The following is a 23,666-nucleotide window of genomic DNA, read 5'->3' on the forward strand; positions in this document are numbered from 1 at the left end:
GTCTTGCTTTTCTCTGACTGAAGAAGGGATTACTGATCTTTTATCATTTGCTTTATAAATAACAAGAGATGATAATTAGTTTGACTCATTAAGTTTAAAGCAATTGTTATAATTTTGCAGTGTTTGATTAAGTTTCTTTAATTATGCACAGTTGTTGATGTTGCTGCTGCAAAGAACAGGAGAGTTTCTGTGAAACATCTCTCTACTAAGTGCCTTTTCTCTTTCCTGTTCGCCCCTGTGGCTGCCAGTGCACACTCCAGCGGCAGGTTAGCACTTTGTCCAAGGACTGTGACTGTCTGAAAAGATTGTCTTTTCTGTGGTCAAGGTGTTTAAGGCCTGTCCTGATGCAAACTGTAAAGAAAGGGACAGGGTGTCTTTTGCTCTTCCCTGCATCCACCCTTCATTTATTTCCTCCAAACCAAACCTGCTCCAGGAAGGGATCAGATCAACTTATTTAGGGTAAGGAAACAATGACAAGGTAGCAGTGGAGCCAAACAAACAAATGAAACTTTAAATGTGGAATTCCAGCTGGTTGAAGAACTGGGGTGGTGTGGGGAGGGCAAATACTCTCAAAGACCACTTAATAGTAATTTGTGTATCTTGTACTTTTGAGCCCTTCTTCCCTTCACTGTCCTCTACCTGCCCTTTCCTCAAGACCCAGCCCAAAGGCAGTCTTTTTCAGGAAGCGCTCCGGATTCCCTGTGCTCCCTTCTACAGTGCCCCAACCACATGCTCTCAACATGCTCTTTTAGAATGGGCCCCTTCCCTCTTCTCCTCCTGTCTCCTGAACCGTAGCTTCTCAGCAGCAGGAAAGGCCCGTTGCAGCCCTCGTTGTCTCCACTGCATCTAACACCATGGCTTTCAGGAAATGCTTTTGAACTGAAGTGAATTGTATTTCTGCTATATGAAGAGGAGGGTAGTTTTTAACCATGGAGAACGTGGTAACTTTCTTCAAAAGATCAGTGAGAGGTGGTTCTCTCTCTTCTCCTTGAATTTACTTGTTTTCCAGACCTCGACTCTGGACACATGCCACTAGGTAGGATAATATGTGTGTGTGTGTGTGTGTGTGTGTGTGTTTTAAAGAAGAAAACACTTTGACAATTCTAGTCAAGGGGTGCAATTAGCTATATATACCTTTGGCTGAAAGCCTCCTCCATGGGAAATGCAGTTTGTTTGCAGTGAACGTTCAGATGTAAACAGGCTGCATATGGACGAGCGCCGGAGAATGGAAAGCAGCCCCTCCTGGCCAGCCAGGCCTTCTGGGTCAAACCTGGGCTCCGCTGAGCGGGCGGCTCCACCAGCTCCAGCCCCTGTCCCCCCAGTAGGGCTGCTTGGGCAGAGATGAGAGCAGGCTGAGGGATGGGTAGGATTTCATGAAAATGGTGATACTAGCAGCCCTCGCTGGCTTATTACTTCAGAGTCGGTAATTTTTAAATTCACTCATCTGTGCTCTAGTCCACTCTTCTGTATTACAAGGATATCCTTTTATCTTGTGGACTGTGGAAAGAAATTGATTTTTGTCTTTTGTTTTTTGAGGACTGTAAACAATTTTAACAACCCAGCCTTTATTCCAGAATTCTCCTTTTCTCTCTGAATGCAAAGTAGCTTCCCCATGTCTCATTTGTCCTGTTTTGTTTTTGTGAGGTTCACATTCACTGTTTATTGATAGTGTGGGCTTGTAGACATCAGGGTTTAGGAAGTGTGCCCACCTCTCGCTCCTGGGTCACTCCTCTTCCTTGGATTGACATTGCTGTCTGTTGTACATGATGGCTTCTTTATGACGTTGTTTTGATGATCAAACTCTTATCCTAAGTTCCTTGATATTAAAAAAAGTTAGCCCAGCGGTGATATCCACCCTTGTCTTTCTCCAAGGGACATTGTAAGCATAATTAAGGGACAAACATGTGAAATGTTTTGAGCTCAGTAGAAGGGAGAAGCCATCAGGCTCAAAGGTATTACTGTTATTTAGTTTCATACTGTTACCATATGATCAAGAATACATTAATTTTGGAAATGGTGATAATTTCATGTTTGGAAATCTATTCCTACCTAATCAGCATAATTGGCTTTGGCCTGAACCCTACACTTAGCTCATTTTATAGATTAAAAGAAAATAAAGGGAAATGATCAGAAATGTTTCTACTACATTTTTCATTGGCTGTTTTTTTTTTAATTCTAAAAATAAATAAGTCTTTTAAAGGGAGTTGATTAAAAAGGTTCATTTCCTGGGAATGTTATGCATCTGCAATAAATAATAAATAATATTGTAGCAGTTGGCTGCCTCCACTTTCATACAAAATAAATAAATACATTTGGTGACATACATTTGAGGAGCGTGATTCTTATAATTTTCATGGAAATAAGGAATAACTTTACAGATGATAGAGATTTTACCATCTGCTAGTAACAACAACAAAAATAACACAGCTCATAACACAAGGCTCTTACTGAGTTTAACGTATATATTGGCATGCCAGGAATCAGAATTCTCTACAACTTTAGCCAACCATCCCCAGGGAAGCTGACCTGACTTTCAGCATGTCAGGGGAAAGGTTCCTTTTCTTCTAAAACAAATGGCTTGGTCTTTACATTGCTTGAATGGCATAGGAGGAAAGAGGACTGAGTTTTGATGGTGAGAGATCAAGAGAAAGGCACTCTCCGGAATTGTAAGTACCTACACAGGTTTCACTGGTAATTAGGGGAATGGTAGACTCACTGTCGAGAAGATACTGTCTTTATGAGTTAAAACATTTAGTATTGGTAGGAAAGATAAGCGTTCAGACGCTTAGAAAAAGATGGCGGGTGGCAAGTCCAGACTTTCTCTACAATGACATTTGCTTTAGGCAGGTGACACTTTAGTTTCCAAGGCCTGACATGACAGGTGGGGGTCGTGGTTCTAGTGAAGGAGAAGGAGTCAGGTGGGTCACGATTAGGAAGAGTTGAATGCTCAGTGAAGGCAGGAACAGGACTGCCTTCCAAGGAAGGAGAAGAGAAACCAAAGGGAAAGCACTGAAGAAGTATTGGCTCTCTCTTTGGGTTTCCTTTGCTCTCTTCTGGAGAAGGTGGGGATGATTGTCATTTTTGGTCGTTCTTGTTTCCTCTGGTGGCATGGAGGGTACTCCATGGCACAAGCATCACGCCAGTCCCATTAAAGATGGCTAGTGCATTTCTATTAGCAGGCTACATGTGGGTGGTCCTGAGGGTGTTCGATCTCCTTAGATTGAGAATGCATAGTCTGGGTGTGCAGGCAGAGCCTCATTAGAGAACTTTAGCCAGCAGGGGTGTGCATCTTGGAGTGCTCTTGGTTACTTTAAATGGATTGGGGGCAGGTTTAGTCAAAGAGGAGCAACTTGCCTCTCACCTCCAGCTTCCCCATATTTTGAAGTGATTCTTACTCCCTGACCCTGAAAATGCAGCAAGTCTGATAGCTGCCTAATTGATTATGGCTTTTAGCCTAATGCTAAAAACATCTAAGCCACGGTGCAAAGTAGGTAGAGTTTATCAATTTGTTTTCATTGCTATACTCTAATTGTCCCTCCCTTTTTTGTTACACCTCCTGTTTGGACCCTGTTTGGACCCTGATGTCCTGTGCCCTTTCCCCTGGCCTTCGGCAAAAATGCTGACAAGCTCATGCACGTTCAGAGATACTGAGGGCTGATCAGGTTAAAGTGTTTCCCCTTCTTGTGGTGTCTACATTTCTTACAGGGGTGAAGACATCTTAAACCAGAGGAATGACTCTCTAGTTGTGGAATTTCAGTCGTCAGCCAGCAGATGCAGGAGGTATTATTTTGGGCATGGGGGCCTCTCAGAAGCCCTGAAATCATCCTAAACGACCACCTGCCTGCTCCATGTCACATAAGGCCACTTCATGCATCACACCAGTCTTGTGTGTGTGGTTGGTTTGACCTGCCCGCGGGTGGTGAGCATGTTTGCGGAAGTCTCTGTGCGTGGAGTTGAGCACAGTAGGTGCTTCCTGGGTGTCGGCACGCCCGGAACGGGGAAGAAGGGCAGTGCATGCGATGCAAGCTTCTTTTTCTGGCTGCAGATGCTGGTATTGGTCCCAAAGTGAGCAAGTTCATAGTAAAACTCGAATTCACTTCTTGGTTAAAGCTCACTTCATTCCCATCCACAGCATGAGTTGTGTGTCGTCAGAGCGGTCTCCATTTGAAATCCATGGAATGTTCATGAAAACTGGGGTTTCATATTGCAAATGTCCACAAGCAGGGCAGGACAATCATAGCTTCTTCTTTGAACTGGAAGCCTGGTTCTGTGAGTAAGAGTGTCATTTTCATCTTATGCCTCCTTTATGCCAGTCGCTGTCACTGTAGCCACCCAGAGAACTCTTAGTGATGGCGATGTCGGAGCTGTGAGCCTCTCAGTTGGTAATGTTGTGGCTGCAGCCTCCGTTTATGTGAAGGTCACTGGTTGGATTCCCCAGTCTAATAACTTTGGGTAACGTACTAAAGATGAATTAAAATGCTAATAGGTGACATGTTCTGGGTATTTTAACATTCCCTAATCTTAAATTTAAATGAAATGCCTTAGGTGTTCTCACAGCCTGACTGGAAGCGTATTTAGCATTGCCCCTTAGCAAATTTAAAGTATGTTCTGTCCACCCGGGCAGAGCTAGGAGGATAAGCGGTATTTATTTTACGATCATTTTATTTGTGTCCTCTACAGCTACATGACACAGTATTCTCTCATATACTCAAGGTAGCAATTTACCTGAAACAAAACAAGATGAAACAGAATCTCACTCTTTTCGTATGTTTCTGTGAACCCACAGCTCCTTTCATTATTAACAACATTTAAAAGCTGTGCATTGGAGTTTGGGCACCTAAAGCCATTCCAAAGCCATTTTGTAGATTACCTTCACGTTTAAACCTTACAACGCCATGAAGCATCCCTGTTTTATAATGAAGACACTGGGGTGCAGAGAGATTGTGTGGCTTTTCCATCATCATGTCGCCGGTTCTGGGAGAACCACAGTCAGTAGGCAGCTGTCCTAGCTCCCAGCTCAGGCGCCTGTGCATTAGACCAAGTGGGAGCTCGAAGCAAAACAAGGTCACTTAAACCAAATGCTTCTGCTAGGAGATGAAGACAATGCTCATTCTGAGGGACATGTCAGTTCTCCACTGAGGCCTGATTTCTTCACCTACTGAGTTGAAAAAACAAGTGTATTTCCTTCCTTCAGTGAATGGGTCACTTCCTTATTACTAGTTGAATTAGCCCCTTTATTTTCTCCTTATTAGGGGGAAGGAACACTATTTCTCCCTTAGTCCTCCCAGTTATCTGGTGTCTGGTCACTTCATAATTGTATTTTGGGAGAATAGATATTAATTTTCTTTAACAAAAAGGCTGAGATCCTTGATGACACACCATAATTCAATTTCCGTTCTCTCCCTGCGTTGCCTGCACCCCTTCCTCCTGGCACATTTTTCATAGTTAGGAGGAGTGATAGTGTCAAATATATCAGAAGGAAGAATTGATTCAGTAGTAGTTTGACGACTTGACTGATTAACAGAGATCAGAAGAAGGCTCATAACTGTGAAAACCACTGCAGCATGGAGTTTTAACAGCTCTTTAGGGAGCTAGTTAATGAAAGAATCACTACAGAAACAGCCATGCAAAAAAAAAAAAAAAAAGAAAGAAAGACAAGAACAGGAGCATTCCCATATAACACTCAGAGGCTATGTCATAAGGGGAAATATGCTCATAATTTCTATTTACACATCGCTGTAATTACCATCTGCCTTAAGATTACTTTCAGTCTTCTCCTGTTAAAGTTGCTTAGATATTTCCTGTCTTACATATCAGGCAGAGAGGTCTAGTACTGGTTGGAACTTGCCCTAAGGATTTTTTTTTTTTGCTCCTGAAGAATGTAATTATCAGATTCCCAAGCTTGGTTAGACTGGCTCTAATCTGATCCTTGTTCTCCTTATCACCGCCATTCATCCATGAGCCAGATTTCTGCACTCAGGTGAATGTTCCACTGGGCTTTTGCCTTTAACTTTTTTCTGTGTGGTTGTTCTTTTTTCTTTCTCCTGATGCAGTGTCTATGAACCAGATAGAAATGTGTTACGGAGGAAAGAACGAGAAAGAAGAAATCAGGAAGCTCAGCAGGATGATGGCACATTTAATTCGAGTTACTCCCTCTTCAGCGAACCCTACAAGGTAGATGGTTTTCAGTTGTTCATCTTCTCCGTCACTTGTACCTCTTCCTCTGTGATGGCAGCATCTCCTGGAAAAGTTGACCAACCACACTTCAGCTGCTTTTCTGCCTGCTAGGCCAGGAAGACAGCTCAGCCACTCAGAATGAGGTCTTCTCCCACAAATCTTGGTGTCTAGTTCACACGACTTGACTGCCTGTTCCCTCAGTAAAATGTAACTTTTGCTTAATAATGAGAGCTGCTTGCTGTGATTTTTATCCAGAGTATAGACTTCATTTCTGCATTGATTTTCAAAGTCAATGCCACTTGTAGTATTTTTGTTTTTGTTTTCTGAGTTATTAGGAAATGAAAAAAGGTTGGGTAACATATTTGCCACACGTAGGTCATGCTACGGTCAGGCTACCTGATAGGGTAATGAGAAAAAAACTGCTGGATTGTTTCTCACTTACACCAAAGGCTGGAGATGTAAGCTGTCTTCCAAAATGAAAGACTTTCTGAGATTTCACTAATATCTGAGGTCGGCACGGAACCATGGGTAGTTTAGGCTGGTGGCTTCTTGCACATTGAGACCTGTGTTCATTTTAAGCTGTATGCTGACTTCCTCTGCCTGTCATTCTGGGTTTCTGACAAAAGTAATTATATACTTAGAAATTGGCAGCAGAACAATTTGAGCCAAATTTGAATTTTCAAGAAAAGCTTCCAAAGGGACTATAGAAAAGAAAAGAAACCCCAATCCTGGAAAGCCTCAATCCTGACGGTTTTGTGAAGCTACGGTGGTAGATTTTCTGATTTCCGTAGCTGCATCACACCAGCGAGGATAGATTCCCTTTTGATGTAGTCTGAGGCTCTTAACGGCTTCCTGGTCTTCACACGATTCAGTGTGGATGGACTTCAGAGATGATGATTTTGATTTCATCTCCCAGCTCTCATGCTGAATGTGACAACCCTGACTCTGTGAGCCATCAACGCAACTCTCCGTTGTCTCCTGTGTTTCTCTTATCTCTAATGACAGGATGCTTGTTGTGTTTTTCTTTTTCCAGACGAACAAGGGGGATGAGCTCTCCAACCGGATCCAGAATACTTTAGGCAATTATGATGAAATGAAAGACTTTTTAACTGATAGATCTAATCAGAGTCATCTCGTTGGTGTTCCCAAACCCGGGGTTCCTCAGGCTCCTGTGAACAAGATCGATGAACATTTTGTTGCGGATTCAAGAGCCCAGACTCAGCCGCCATCTGTCTGTAGCACTGCGTCTTCCACACCAGCAGCTGTCCCCGTGCAGCAGAGTAAGCGGGGCAGCATGGGCTGGCCGAAGGCTGGGCACCCGCCATCAGATGGCCAACAGAGAGCAAGTAAGCACGGACACAGGTTGCTTGATTTGAACAGATCTGCTAACCCAAAGAACCATAATAAAAAACCTAACCAGTCTGTGTCGAGCCCCTCATCCTCATCTTCCTCTTCTTCTTCCTCTTCTTCTTCTTCTTCCAACTCAGCACAACAAGGCTCTCTCAGGACCTTGCTTGGAGATGGTGTGGGCAGACAGCAGCCACGAGCCAAACAAGTGTGCAATGTAGAGGTGGGTCTTCAGACCCAGGAAAGGCCCCCTGCTATGGCAGCCAAGCACAGCAGCAGTGGACACTGTGTTCAGAACTTTCCTCCGTCCCTGGCTTCAAAACCCAGCCTGGTCCAGCAGAAACCAACTGCATACGTGCGGCCGATGGACGGCCAAGATCAGGCTCCTGATGAGTCTCCAAAGCTTAAGTCGTCCACAGAAACCAGTGTGCACTGCACGTCCTACAGGGGAGTCCCGGCCACCAAGCCGGAGTCCGCCAGAGCCAAGGCCAAGCTTTCCAAGTTCAGCATCCCCAAACAAGGAGAGGTGAGTCTTTTCTCAATGGCACCTACGTACATCTGAGTAGTTCTCAGTGACGACTTGACAGTTATAAATTCAGTGCCCATGTTTCTTAATTTTCGGTGTGTGAATGACTTCATGTGGTAGGATTTGTAGCAATCGCTAAAGGAGAATGTACACATAACTAATGATTTCTTAAAATCTCAAATTGATTAGCACCATCTTTCTTTAAGTTCCAGCATATGCAGTTATGTGTCTCTGTTCATTCGGGAAGGAATGTTTCCTTCCATGTTTCCTTCAAAGGATTTTTTTTTTTGTGAAAGAGACAGTGTTAACATGGATATTATATATTAGAAATAAAAGTATTGTTAGGGCCATATATAAAGAGGTCAATTTTTATGTAAGAGAGTTCAGAAGTTCAACATTTTTGTAAGTTTTGAAATGTTCCAGGACATAAAGGAAACCTCATAATGATTTTTAAAGTAATTATTAAATGACTCAGTATTGAATATGGTGAATATTCAAATGTATCAGATGTCCCATCCATATTAGGATACTTAAAATCCAGGTTAATTGATGTTACTCAAGTAAGGACTCTCCTTGTCCTGTGAAAATGATCTTAGGTTATATGATGAGAGTGAAATCTTTTAGTTCAGGCTTGTGTCTTGAATTTAATCGGAAGTACTTATTTATTGCATTACAAACTGTGTAGATGCATGTGTGGAATATGAGAACTCAAAAAAGCAAATCACATAATCACAGAGGTAGGAAAGAGTCTAGTCTACTTGAACAGTAAATCTGGATGGAAAATGAAGTCTTGTTTTAGAGAGGCACATTTCATCCTATATTCCAAATTGATGACACTTGTCAAGAGCACACGAAGAAGTATGCATGCACATTTTTTTGTTTGGCTGTGATGTGGTATACTAACATAGAATGTGAATTCTAGAGCATTGGACTTAGGAACTATTCCGTTTCTTTTTTTCTTTTTGTCATATTCGGTTGTAAAGAAGGAATCACTCTGTGGCTAGCATATTCTTTGTATCTTAATCTGATTTAATCACCAAATAAAACACAAATGATTTGATGTTTCTTGTTGGGAGTCTGACAAGGCTGACTTAATCATTTCTGAGCTGAACTCTCACCTCAGAAAGCACTGTGCTCCAATTGGGAGATCAACATATTGCCCTTAGAGAAGATACATTTTTTTAATTCCGAGATATTTACACAGGTTCTAATGAGGAAATTAAGTGATGTGTACACGACTGACTCCTTTTGATTATTCATTTATGATGGATCACATAAAGTATTCTTAGGAATTAATAGTAGCAACATATAACTTCTGCAAGCATTTATGTTTTGAAAAGTTTGTAGGAAACGCGTATTAATATCACCTCATAAAACTGAATTTATCAAGCCCTTTGATTTGTGTTATCATCATCAAATGACCTGGCAAATAAAACATGGCTTATCCTTGAACAGAGGTGACTGTAACCGCCAGGAATTCATTATAATTTTAATCCCAACTGATTCCTTGTTAAAATGATTTTTATGTGCCAGAGAAACTTCAAATTCATTAGGTAGTAATTTATTTATTTACTTTGTAACCCAATGAGTTGATAAAGCCCTGGTTAAAAGCCAGTTTGTGATAGCCAGTACAACCTTATGCAGATAACTGTACAGTCTTCATTAGGCTTTTGGGTATGTCATTAATAACGTGGATACTTTCAGGACGCCCTTCCAAGACCCCAGATTGGGAATGACACATCGTACTACGGTTCGGTAATCACAGAAAGAGGGAAATGCCTGAGATAGAAAGTCATACCAAGAAAAATTAGAGCTTTTCCACAGGAAGTGTTTCATTTCCCCCATGTAATGACATTGAGCCTGTCCACTTGCTCGCTTCCTAACTTCTATACTGAATACTTTAAAGAGGCCAATCATGCGTTGATAGAAAAGACGTAAGAAGTGTTGTTTGCAGAACAAAGTTTTAATTGGTGGATCTGCTTTTTTGTTTTTGTTTTTATGTGTGGGTTTTTTTTTCTTTTTTTGTAGGGGAGATAATACAGTCCTTATTTTAGCAAAAAACTGCATATTATGGAAAATATGGTAATGCGAATTGTGCAGCACTCGTGTGTTGCACTCCAGTCTTATATAAGAAGAAAATGACTCTTTCCCAGTTAGCAGCAGGGTAGTATCTATAAGTTACATTTCCTATCCTTCAGACTCAAAGAGTTTTTGTTTGCTTGTCTATTTTACAGTACTCCAAGAGATTAAAAACACCTTTTGCAGGTATATCACTCAGTGTTTATAGGGCATCCTTATAAAATCCACAATCATAGCATAGAAGCAGAAGAATTTTATCAGCTAATCAGATTTTACTTTTTGAGGGAACATTTGCTTTTATTTTTTGGAGAGAATAAAACAAAGATGGCAAACAATTAAGAAATATTAATACCTACTTTTTTTTTTTTTACACAGGTAGTACCTACATGAAAATGTCCTCTTGATAGTACTGACTTTAATTTTCAGTGAGGTAGGGGATGCATTTTTTTAGGGAAGTTTACAGAGGCTGTTACCTAAAGGGAACTTTTGCATGACTTGACTATAGTTTCCCAGGACGTTAGCTATAGAGCAAGACTTATGCCAGTGTGAAGGATTTGGGGGATAAGAGCAAGTGTTAGTTAAAAATGACGTAAAGACAAGGGAGATGCAAATATAGCTGTATGGCATTGTGTAGGACAGTGCTCATAAGAAGTCAAATCAATGACTAGGTGTGATGTGATAGGAGAAATTTTTTAAAAAATGTAAGATGTGATCTCTGCCTGCAAGAAATTTCCATGAATTGAATAAATTAGACTCCAGCACTTAGCTTTTAATTTGCAATTTCTCTCACGTACAGTACAAACTAAATTTAAAATTGGCCTTCTAGTCCTGGAAAATTTCCTCACCTTCATAATCCTTGTAGTAGAAAAATCTTCTGTGTTATTTAAAAAAATTAAGAATTTGTGAATCTCTTTTGCCTGATTTTATACTTCATAAATTCTTCATTCTTTTTCTTACAACATCTGCACTCTATCTGCTGCCATGGTGAATTATTTGTTATAATTCTTTAGTCTTCAATAATAGGTAATTAGTGTGGAAAAATTCAGTGCAATTTGAAGTGGAAGTTAAAGGCCTCAAGGGAGTTCTTTAACTGATACACCTGTCTCTTGGCTGGTTTTTTCCCAGCTCAGTTTTGTGTTTAATGAAAAACATATTTTTGTTGTTATAGCTGAGTTTTTTATTCTTGATGCCATCCCTCATTAAGTGAGCCTTCCCTGGAGTGCCACTCGGAAGGGTGACTAGTGTAAGGTGAGAGACAGGGACACAAGAAATAACTGCAGATAGGGGCGCCTGGGTGGCACAGCGGTTAAGCGCCTGCCTTCGGCTCAGGGCGTGATCCCGGCGTTCTGGGATCGAGCCCCACATCAGGCTCCTCCGCTATGAGCCTGCTTCTTCCTCTCCCACTCCCCCTGCTTGTGTTCCCTCTCTCGCTGGCTGTCTCTATCTCTGTCAAAGAAATAAATAAAATCTTTAAAAAAAAAAAAAAGAAGTAACTGCAGATACATTCTAGAACATTCTAGGGTAGGGCACACTAAATCTTATTTCCAGTTGAAGCAAATTTTTTTTTGTTTCATAGACACACAAGACACATGTTTTGCCCTCAACATGTAATTCGAGATCTAGACATTGGGGACTATTAACCTAGTGGGGCAGATACAAGTTTTGTGGGACCTAAAATGTATACTGTCTTGGGGGTTTTCTTAGGAAAAAAGGAGTAGAAAATTATCTTATACTCGAAATTTTTACAAAAACAAGTCTTAACTCATTGCTAGAGCCCCTCCTGGGGCCTTGGAGGAATCTTCACCTAAGAGGCCCTGGAACTTATGCGTCATTAGCTTCACGCTGTATCTATCTTTGGCTCAATAATAAGAAATTGTTATTAAAATGATAATTTTAGATTTGAAAAGAGTGCTTTATATTGGCCTCAAACTTGGTAGAATTTAAAAATGCGTATGTATATGCTAGGTGATATAGGAAGGCAGAAATGGGACAATCCTATAAAAGAGGCCTAATATGCAGTGCCGTTGAGACAAAGTATGGGAATATGGGTTCGTGGGCTATGAAGTCAGTTTGTTTGGCAAGTTTCAGCTTCAGTGGTACTCCAGAACATAACATTTTAGTTTCCGTTTGTTATTAATTTAATAAGTAACAGTGATTTAAGACCGCTCTTGCAGAGGGGCTCTGATGACTGACAACAGATCTGAAAAGCCAGGGAAGGAAGGAAGGAAAGCAGGCCTGTTGCTCTTAGCTTAGTCAGTGATAAGGAAAGAGATACCTGAATTTGTATATCAATTAATAGACCATATGTATAGTAGGAGTTTTCATAGTGGTTGATAATTCAGCTATAAGAACAGAGAAACCACTTTTGGTTGATCGGAATTTTATTTGTTTCAATAAGTAATTAAATAGTTTAAGGTGTATTGATTAATCAGCATATTCACAACGGGCATTTTAAAATCACCATTTATACCATGAATAAGAGCAGAAAGATAAAGCACCGTGATTCCACAAAATAGCTTCCTAGAAAAGCAATTAACTGATTTTTTTCCCCTAAGTTCACAGAAGATAAATGATGTAGCCTTCCTATTTCCTGTCACTCTTGGTTACCTTTGTATGAAAATGGATTTCTTCCAAATTAAAGTCAGCACCAGCCTGTCGGACGGGAAAGGCATCTGCAGAGCAATGTGTACATTACATATTCATGCCAGTCTAAATTTCTTAATTACATTTGAGATGTATAATATTTTCAAGTGGGAGTATGCTGTCTGATTGCTCATTGATGAAATGAGGGTGTGTGGCCAGGCCAGAGCCTCGGTTTCCCTGTCTGTTGTGGTTTCGTCCTCCTGACCATCATCACCTCCGTCCTCCTTCACCCACTGCAGACCGAGGCCGAGTCCTGTGGGACAGCGGGGCTTAGTAACAGCACAGATGGTTACGCTCTGTGCTTCCTCCTCTCCCTGTAACGCATGCTGCGCGTTCTCTTAGTGAAGACGCAGGCAGCTTGTACTCCTTAGACTTAGAAGAGTGAAGACCCACAACTTTGATCTCAGATACTGGATGAAAGCACTTGTTCCCCATCTTATAGATGGGTCACTCTGAAGGTCATAATGAAGGCTGGAAAGTGGAAATGTTTCCGTATTTTTTGGTACTTTTATGTTCAGCTAGTGAGGCCCTCAAGGTAAAGCACTTAGCCACTTAAAAATAACTTCCGTTTCTAGAACCCTTTATTGAAAACTTTGAAGAAAGCATATTGAAATGTGTCTTGTGTTAAGGTGCCGGTGTCCTTTTCTGTCTCCTTTCCTCTCTGGGCTCCTTTAGGTTCATATTATAAAACCACATTTTCTAGCTATAAGGTAGGAAACTACTCCCAGTGATGGCGGGGTTGAGAGTGAGACCCGGAGGGAGGTCATTAGAAAGCCCCACTTTACGTTGCCTGTATATTTTCTCAGTTCTCGTAAAGTTTCCTCTCCCGGAAAGCATCTGGACAGATTACGGGGCTGTTGGCCTTTAAACTGCAACCTTATGTGTGTTGACTCCAAACCTGGGGCTAATCAAGAGCCGAAGCCCTCTGTGTTTGGAGTCACTTGAAGAGATGGTATGTGATCCAAGAACCTCTCCCACCCTAGAAAAAGCATCACTGCACAGTCCAATGACAAAAGCCTCTTGTTTTGTATTTCATCTGTTCTTGGTTGGAAATCCTGTGCACACTTTCAGATACACAGGGATACACAGTGAAATGTCGATGGCTCTGCCAGGTGTAGGTTCAAATCCTGGCTCTGCCACTCATTAGCCATGTGGCAGGGAGCAAGTAGTTTGACTTCTCTGGGTCTCTTCTATGGGTGGAGAAAATGATAATATCTAGAGTTACTTGAAAGAGGAGTTGATCGATGAGTTGAAGAATGTCATGTGCTTAGCACAGTGACAGTATAGTAAGCATTCAGTAAATATTGGCTATGTTACTCTTATTAGAAATACCTCTGAAATGACAAAAGCAAACAAGATATAGAAGTGAGGATATTATTGGAAGTGCTTGTGTGCGTGCGTGTGAATTAGAGAGAGAGCAAGAGAGAAGAGGTGGAAAGAAAAAGAAAAATGAAATTCTGAAAGTTCTTTTGTGTTTATTTGTTGGAAATAATGGAAATCTTGAAGACTGAGATTATCCTGGATTAATATAGCAAAGCCTGAGTGACATGATTCTCCCTTATTTAATGCTTAGCCCCCTCTAGAGATTTTATTGCCAAGCCTGTGATCTAATTTTCTCTCTCTTTTTGTGTATTTGACTTTCCTGGGCTATTATTACCTATAGTAGAACATATCACACTTGAGCTTTATTTCCAGTTAAATGAAATATAAAGTCAATAAGATATGGGCTGAGGAAAAGTGTTAAAATTTTCGGGTAGTAAGTATTTAGAATGACTCATTGAAATAGATCTCCTTGAAGCCACACACTACTAAATAGCATGTTTAATTGGGCCGAGCAGGAGAATCACGTACCCACATGACTAACCAGCCTTAGCAATGGCTTCATAGTGGAGGAGAGTGCAGTTTCCCTGCTGCTAGTCACACATTCCATTCTGTAGCTGCACGTGTGACAAGCAGCCTGCGGCCACCCCTGGACGGAGCAGTTTTCTATTTTGGCCAAAGGTCAGGCTTTAGGATCAACAGACACTTTCAGAAGTAATACTGACTGGGACCCGTTTCTGCAGTAATTGGCCTGATTTTAGAACAGAATGAGGAGTGTGGTTTCTGGAGCTAGATTGTCTGACTTCGACTCTCAGTCCGTTGGCTAGCCAGATGTCTCAGTGGCTTTATCTGTGACATGGAATCATGATTGTATCTTTATTAGTGTGCCGGGGCTGCTGTGACAAAGTACCACAAATTGGTTGGCTTAGCACAACAAAAACTGTCTCACAGTTCTGGAGCCAGAGCCCTGAAATCAAGGTGTCAGTTGGGTTGGTTTCTTCTGAGGGCTGTGAGGGAGAATCTAACCTAGCCCTCCTTCCCTGGCTGGAAGTTGGCTGTCTTCTCCCAGCATCTTTACATTGTTTCCCCTCTACGTGTGTGTCTGTCGAAATTTCCCTCCTTTGTAAGGACATCAGTCAGATTAGATTAGGGCCCACCCTAACGACCTCGTTGTTAACTTGATTACCTCCATAAAGACCCTGTCTCTATCTAAAATTTAAAATTGTGAGGTACACAATTCGATATAACAGTACCTGATAGCATTTGATAGAGTTTTTTATGACTACTTAATAAGTTAATAGTGGTACATGCTTGGAATAGTGTGCCTGGCACATAGTAAGCACTTAAAAATCCACAATAATAATAACTTATGATTGTTATTATAATTATTTATAGTAGCTCTGTTTACTTCACATTTACCTTCTAATATGCTCAGCCCTAGATGGTTTGAGAGCTCAGAATCTGGAAATTGAGGTGAGGTGATGAATTTCACTAGACTATGAATGCTGTTAAAACAAGGATTTTGTTTTGTTTTTTACTGCTTTGTTTCCTGAAGCTTCCCTAACTGTGCCTGGCACATAGTTTGCACTCAATAGGTATTTGTTGAATTAGTTAATTAATTTAAGGCTATGGGTGAAGGAAGTCACTCCCCTCCAGCCACCGACCTCCTTTCCTTGGGGCCTCAGTAATTCCTGCCAAACCTTTTATGGGAAGAGAAGAGCCAAACACTTCCAACATATAATTTATAGCTGCTGTTACAAAGAGAAATGGGAACCATATTTACTGATGTATGTAAACACAGCCCATGTAAAATAAACCATAGAGCTATATGCTGGCCTCGGAAACAAAAGCCAAAGCAGGCAGTACTCTGCCAGGGTTGTTATGTGCTCTGCCTCTTTTCCCTTGTTCTCCTTTGTTTGGTTGTTGTGAGCAGAAGCCCTGGCCTGGGGCAGTGTGTACGGGGCTCTGTGTGCGTGCTGCAGGCAGATGCTTCCATTCTCTGGCCACAGGGTGTGAGCTGTAGCAAAAGGATGTGGGAATGAGAAGGGGGCTGAGGGGCACAGGGGACAGTGGGGGAGAGACCACATTTTCAAACTTTCTGCCATGTGAATTAAGTTCTAATGGATTTAAGATAGCCTGGTGTACATGGAGTTCTTAGAGGTCCTTGAGGACAATGGGTACCCATTCCCAGAATGGCCCTTTTTCTCTATATGTCATTTTGCGCTTCATGCATCTTGTTTCTGTTGTGATTCCTATTCTACTTATTCATGGTAATGCATTATTTTATAACTTATGCGAACATAATCCACATATTTATCCAGAGCTCTGTTTATTTGTTGTCTTGGAGACATATCCTTCAGAAATATTGCTGGTTACATAGCATTTGGGTCCACATAGCCAGTGGCATGCCTTTAATACACAATAAATGTTGACTCCTTATCTATGTGACAGAAGGCTAAATAGTAGAAAATAGAAAAATGTGTGCATTCAGTTTTTGATCTACAAAAGCCCTGGAAACAAATATGGGTCAGCCGCTCTCCTTCCCCTCTGCCCCAATTCTTGGATGTCTTGAAAATCTCACAGAGAGAGCATGGGTGCTGGAAGGTGTCCTCCAGACCTGTGGGATGTTTGACTCCTCTCTGTGACATCCCTGTTGAGGCTCTTCGTGTCAGTGTGTTCAGCCCCCACCGCTAAAAGGGAACTTTCTACCTCCTAGGGTAAGCCTCCCATCTTTGGGCAGCTCACACTCTTCCTTATGTTGACCTACAAATCAACCTTCTAGTAACTTGCACTTCTTAGCTGTCATCATGCCCCCCTGGGATTTCACATTGCTGGCTGTGTCATTTGTGTTTGTTTTATTATTAATTCCCATAGGTTTGGCCCCCTGGACGGTCCCTCCCTCAGGCTCACCCCACCCTTTTCCAATGGCATCATAGTCATTTAAGTGCTAGTTTTCAGAGGAGCCTTCCTTGCTTCAGCATAGCCTATCTCGATTACTCCTTTATCATTTTGATTTTTACCCTTTTATGATTTGTGATAAATGTTACCGAAAAGAGTAAATGTGGCTGGGTTCACACCTGTAAAGGAGTGCGGACGGGTTTGGAGGGTAGGGAGCAGGTTGCACTATTAAAAAGGGTAGTTAAGGGGCGCCTGGGTAGCTCAGTTGGTTAAGCATCTGCCTTCGGCTCAGTCATGATCCCGGAGTCCTGGGATTGAGCTCCACATCGGGCTCCCTGCTCAGCAGAGAGCCTGCTTCTCCCTCTGCCCCTCACCCTGCTTGTGCTCTCTCACTCTCTCTCTCTCCTTTGCCCTCTCTCAAATAAATAAATAAATAAATAAATAAAGTCTTTTTTAAAAAAAGGGTAGTTAAAGTAATCCTCATTAAGAAAGTGAGATTTGAGCAAGAAGAGGTGAGGCAAGGTTAGCAGGAAGGTATGTGGAGAAAGGCGGTGGTAGTTGGGGTAGAGTGGAGAGCTAGGGCAAAGGCCCAAGTGGGAGCACACCTCCTCAGCCTGTAACGCCAGCAGGACAGTGTACTGGCACGGAACGCACGAGGAAGAAGGAGGTGGGAGAGGAGCCCCCATCATGTAAGGCCTTTAGGCCACAGCAAGGACTGTGGTGTTACTGTGAGTGAGAAAGGGGAGCTCCTGAGGGGTTCTGAGCACAGAGTGTCACGGTCTGACCTAGGTATTACAAGGATCGGTCTGGCTGTCATGTTGAGAATAAGCTGTAATGGGATAGAGGTGGAAACAGGAGATCACTTGGTAGATTATGTCCCTAATCTGGGGGAGAGATGATAGCAGTTATAGGAGTTTGGTGGTAGCAAAGGTTGGATTCTGGATATATTTTGGAGGAGAGTCAGGTAAGAATTGACCAGTTGGGTGATAGATGGAGAGGAATTGAGGACAAATTTTTGACTCAAGTAACTGAAAGGCAGCAGTTGCTTTCAACTGAGATGGGAAAAATGATATACAAAGCAGGTTTTTGAAGAGAAGAGCAGGAATTCATTTGAGCTTATTGCGTTTGGGGTGTCTCTTAGACATCCAAGTGGACATAATAAGCACACACACATTGGAGCCACAAGCGTGGAATTTGGTAGAGAAGGAAATATTTATCTGGGCTGGAAGTTACAGATTTGGAAGTGGTCAGCATACATGTGATAAGGCTTTGAGGCTGGATGCAGTCACTCAGGGAGGGAGTGTGACTGAAGAAGAGGGCTGGGCCCTTACTCATTCCTACATCAAGGGATTAGTGAGAAGGGAAGGTGCCAACAAAGGAGACAGAGAAGAAAGGGTCAGTAGGTAGGAAGAAATCAGTGCAGTATCTAGGAGACATGAGGAGAGACGATATCAAGAAGAGAAGGGAATTAGCGGTTTCAGTTCTGTTGCTGATGGATTTAGTAACATGGAAATCACCAGTTACTTCAGAGAGTTTTGGGGGCCAAAGTCTGAGTTTAAGAGAAAATCAAGAGGAGGAATTAAAGATATTACATATAGACAACTCTTTCTAGAAGTTTTGCTGCAAAGGGCAGCAAAGATTTTGAGAGTAATATGTCTTCATTATAAGAATTTGGATAACATTAAGAGCATAAAGGAGAAAAAAATCACATGTAATCCTGCAGTCTGGAAATAGTCACAATTAACATTTTGGTATAGATTCTTCTGGTCTTTTTCTATACTTAGACCTTCTTTACTGAATTGGGATGAAGCTATCATATATGGTTATTTTCCCAATTATTCTCCTTGCATGCCATAACCACTTTGCCATGTCACTGAACAGTCTTTGGCAACATTCAGTGTATGGTCTTTGCATCTCATTTAGTTGAGAGTTTCAATGGTTTTATCCTATGCAGATACCATAATTTATTACATAACCTTTTTGCTGGGCATTTAAGCTGTTTTCAATTTCTTTTCACTATTATAAATTATTCTTCAATGAATAGCCTTATAAGTAAATTTGTGTAGATATCATATTTTCCAAGGAAAAATTCTTAGACATCTAATTTATAATTCCAAAATGAACAAAGGTTATCATGTTTAATCTTTTGAGTTTTTCTTTTCATGTTCTTTACTCATTTTTCTGTTGAAGTATTTGTATTCTTTCTTACTGAGTTATGAGTTTTTAATTAAGAAAATGAACCTTTTCTAAATATATTGTAAGCAGTTCTCCCAGTTTCTTGCTTAACCTTTGTTTATAATGTAGAAATTAAATTTTGTATCTTTCTTCCTTTTGATCTCTTCCTTTGTAATTATGGTTAAAAAGGCTATTTCCATAGATATATTAAAGAGTTAAATCTAATGTGTAAAACTATAAAGGAACTAGATGAAAAGTTAGCCATCTGGAATTTATTTTAATAGAAGGTAAGCCTTTACTTACTTGTTTATTTTCCCCCACAGTCATATTCCAACATAAATGATGACTCAGTCCGTCTTTTCTTTATAATTTAGTATGAAAAAAGATAAGCTATACTCCATCTTTATGGAATTGTGAGTTAGCTGTGGGTAGGGATCCTACAATGTAATTTCTTGAGAGACTGGAAATCTTAAATCAGAATGTCCAGCCTTTCTTCTAGACCCTGGCATCAGTCATGCCACTTCCACAGCCTGCTCCAACCATCAAAGAGTTTCCTTTCTTCTAAATTCCTATAGGGTCCATGTGTGTTATATTACCATATATTATTATTTGCTGTTTTGTGTGCCTGTCTGGTGTCACAAATATATTGTAAGCACCTTGAGCACAGGCTCTGCTTCTCATCTGTCTTTGTGGTATCACCTAGAATAGGGTTCTCTTAGATCTAGTACCTAATTATCTTGTCCCTGAGGTCTGGATTTCGAGTTTTTGCACCTGAAAAATAGAGACAAATAAATATATTGTAACTGGTTTGATTGATGTTAGGTAGATCAGTGACAGAAATGAAGATTGGAATGAAATTCAAGCATAGCATATAATCTGACCCAGGCTTCATCCCTATCTACTTAGCAGACCTCTTGCTGTTTCCAATGCATGCCATTTTCTTTCATAATTTCCTGGCTTTGCTTATGCCTGGAGTATTATTCTTTCTTAGTTTGCCTGCCAAATTCCTCCTTCAGGTCCAGTTCTTCTTATAAAAAAATGAAAATAATATTTGGAAATTAGAAAGTCACCACCCAGAATTGATTGTTGTTAATGTATTAGCATATTTGCTTTCCATCTTATTCTTGATATTTTTGTGCTTACTTACTCATTGTTTTTGTTAACATGTTACATGCTCATTCAAATTATCTAAATAATGAAGAAAAATGAAATTTAAAAATCAACTCAACTCCCACCAGCCAGAAAAAAATTCCACAAACATAAGATGAATTTCATTCCAGACCACAAAGTCTTTTTTCACCTGTCTTTTTTTATATTTCTTTAGTTTCACCAAATTTGAAGATTCTCTTGAGCTTCGATATATATATATATTCTTCAAATATGCCCATCCTGTTACTTCTTGAAAGAGGTTTGCTCTGTCTGCTTGAATACCTAAAGAAGTATTTCTTTAAACTTCTGCAGCCTACTCAAAATATGTCTCAGTATTGACCATTTCCTGAAACATGGATTGCTCTTTCAATCTTTCCAGATTAGTACATTCTTCCAGTTCAGGGAGTTTTTTTGTATTGTTTACACACATTGTTTGCAAGCACTCTTTTTGATTTGCCTCTTAAAGGAATTACTCTTGTGTTGAATCATCTTTGTCTTTCTTATCTATCAGTGCCATTCTAATTGCTTTGATCTGTAATTTTTTCACCTGCATTCGCTACTATTTTCCTAAGCTTTTCCCACATGTCAGTGATCAGTTTTTGATACCTATTCTGTTTCTTACTGTGTTGATTTTTTTTTATTAGCTCTATCACATGATTATTCAATTTTGTTAAAATTTGTGCCCCCTGCATTACTTAAATCATTCTCTTCTAAGGATTTATACAATTTTACTTCTCACTTCTATTTATTACTGTAAGATTAGTTTATTGTTCTAATTCAGGGTTTTATTTTTCATGAGAAAGTTAGAAATCAAGCTTTCCTTCGCTTTTACTATAAAATTTTGGTTCTTCCTTTTAAGGGACATTTTCTAGTACCAAAATTCTCAGAAAAAGAAGCACATCTATAAGATCTTTTTTTTTTTTTTTTTTAAGATCTTTTTATTGAGCAAGGAGCCTGATGTGGGACTTGATCCCAGGCCCCTGGTATCATGACCTGAGCCGAAGGCAGATGCTTAACTGACTGGGCCACCCAGGTGCCCCTATTAGATCTTAATTAGAACCTGGTGCTGCTTCATGTGATGGATTCCAAAAACAGCAACTTAAAAACAAGACAAAAGCTTGTTTATAAATCTGAGGTGGAATGGTTGTTCTGGTCTGTGACATCCTATCACGAACTCAGGCTCCTTTTATTCTATAGCTCTACTACCTATAAGAGTTCTACACTTGTCCGCCTGATCCAAGATGGCCCAGGTTCCTTTTGAGCCCTCAGGAAGAGGAAAGGGAAGGGGGAGGGCATATCCTGTTCTTTAAAGTTTCAACCTGGGAGGAGCACAGACTACTTTCCCTCACATCCCATTGACCCCAATTAGTCACCTGGCTGTCTTAGCTTCAAAGAAGGCTGAGAAATGCATCCAGACTTTATGCTGGGTCACCATGTGTTCAGATAATTTTTTTTTTATTATTATGGACAAAGGCATGAATAGATATTAGGGGGAAAAAGCAGCCTCTGGCCTGTAGTAGTTATTACTTTATATTAGTGGTTATTTAAGGGTTTGTCTCATGATTTTTATGAGCCTTTCCAAAGAAGGAATCCTTTTCTCCATCCTCATTTCCCCAGTGCCTGAGTCCAACATATAATAGGTTGTTCAATAGTTTTTTGTTAGATAGTTGTTTTTGAATTAAAATGACACAATCCATATAATTTTTTGAATTTCTGAATGAATGGGGTCTATAAACTCCTAAAGTGTTTTTAGAACATTATAGAAATTTTTGACAAAGAGGACAGGGCTCCCTATTATATTATTCTAGTTTGATAATTGTCCCTGAAATCAATGATAGCTAGAACGTATATGAATTTGATTGAAGTAAGTATAAATATAACCAGTAATATAGGCTCTTCTTACTCAATATGAAAATGTCTTTGGATAATAAGTGGATTCCTATCTAAATTCATGAGTTCTCTTATGACATTTGGGTTAAGCCTGAAATGGATTAATCTTTTTCTGATAAAGTTTCATAAGCTGTGATTTCTCTGGTGACCACATTTAATTAGATATTAAATAAACTGCTTATCTTTATACCAACAGGTTTTATGAGAGCATTTTTTCCCTGAGCTGTATTTCACAGATTAAGTAGCTAGCAGTAGAAAAAAAAATAAAATAAAAATTTTTGGTAACCATAATATCCTTAGATTAGAAGTTAAAACATGCCCGCTTTTTAAATGAAAAATAAGTATCCAAACTTAGATTTAAAGAACAGAAATAGTAGGATAGTCTAAATATATACATCCCAGTGAAAATAAATTCATTTTGTTTTTCTAAGTACCATTTTACCCCTAGAAATTGGCTATATTTTTTTTTAAGTGGAAAAAAATTCCATTTAATCTGCAAAGGCTGAAACATTTTTGTGATAAGGTTCTGAAGGTTTTAAATAAAATTTGAATTTTCTTTCTTTCTTTTTTTTTTTAATGCTATACATTACAGTAAGATTCTCCAAGTCCAGTATACCAGTGGCATTCTGACTCACCTGTTTTTCTCCCAAGTGTTGATGTGGAGAGGAGAGATTTGCAGTTCTTGTGGATGCTAATTTAATCTGCTGTTTTAGCGACTAGAACACCATAGAGATTGATCTGGAAACACCAGATGACCTTTTGTACAGATCAGAGCAGGAGAGTTTCTGAGTTGCCTGCAGTGCTGAAATCCAAAAGGAAAGGAAGATCAGCAGTTGTCAGATTGCCTAAAGGCATAAAGTCTATAAAGGGTTTAATTTTTCTCAATTCTATTCTGTTTCCTAGAGCATAGCAAATTTTTAGAAGAGACTTTCACTCTCCTGAAGTTGCTTTAGTCCCATCAAATTGGGAGCGAAATGATTTTTACTTTTCTTTGTTAGTCCCTTCACCTTCCCATGTAAACTTCAAGTGAAGGAGGCACAGGGATGGTGGGTAGTGTAACCTCACTGGGACAAAAGATGGCTGAACTGGTTGGTTGAGCTTCATCTGAATTCCTGGTTCAGATTTACTGTCATGTATCTCAGATTTGATGTCTTTGGACCTTGGTGGTTAAAGGTTAAAGAGCATTCAGGCTGTAGTCTTTTTTACGAAGTGCTTTCTGGGTATTTTCATTTTAATGGTTTAAACTCAGGTTGACAGTAATAACAGGGTCCGTGTTATTACTGGAACTTGATGTCCTGGAATCATCTTGGACTCTCTTTCTTTATCCATACCATTGTAGCTTGTTGATTACTCTTTTCACAGGTCTCTCATAGCTTCCAAATCTTAGTGCTACTTTCCTATTTGTTTCACTTTGTTACTAGCTTCTCTAGCTCTTGAATGTTCATCTTGTCAACATCTCTTT

General features: G+C 40.1%; 1 protein-coding gene across 7 annotated transcripts in view; it reads left to right on the top strand.

The window, feature by feature from the left end:
- AFF3 (ALF transcription elongation factor 3) overlaps window positions 1-23,666 on the top strand; it is a 553,103-nt gene that overhangs the window by 120,285 nt on the left and 409,152 nt on the right. For 4 of the 7 annotated variants that reach the window (XM_087863299.1, XM_087863300.1, XM_087863301.1 and 1 more), the window contains exons 3-4: window positions 6,054-6,174; window positions 7,211-8,050. In XM_087863299.1, the coding sequence (XP_087719425.1) occupies window positions 6,054-6,174; window positions 7,211-8,050 (961 nt within the window). Of the gene's footprint in view, window positions 1-3,705; window positions 3,781-6,053; window positions 6,175-7,210; window positions 8,051-23,666 lie in introns of all 7 variants that reach the window. The other 3 variants (XM_087863303.1, XM_045771635.2, XM_087863304.1) reach the window with 2 other exon arrangements.

This window comes from Ursus americanus, chromosome 7 (assembly GCF_024610735.1).
Source record: "Ursus americanus isolate L20-20 chromosome 7, mUrsAme1.1.p, whole genome shotgun sequence".
NCBI lineage: Eukaryota > Metazoa > Chordata > Mammalia > Carnivora > Ursidae > Ursus > Ursus americanus.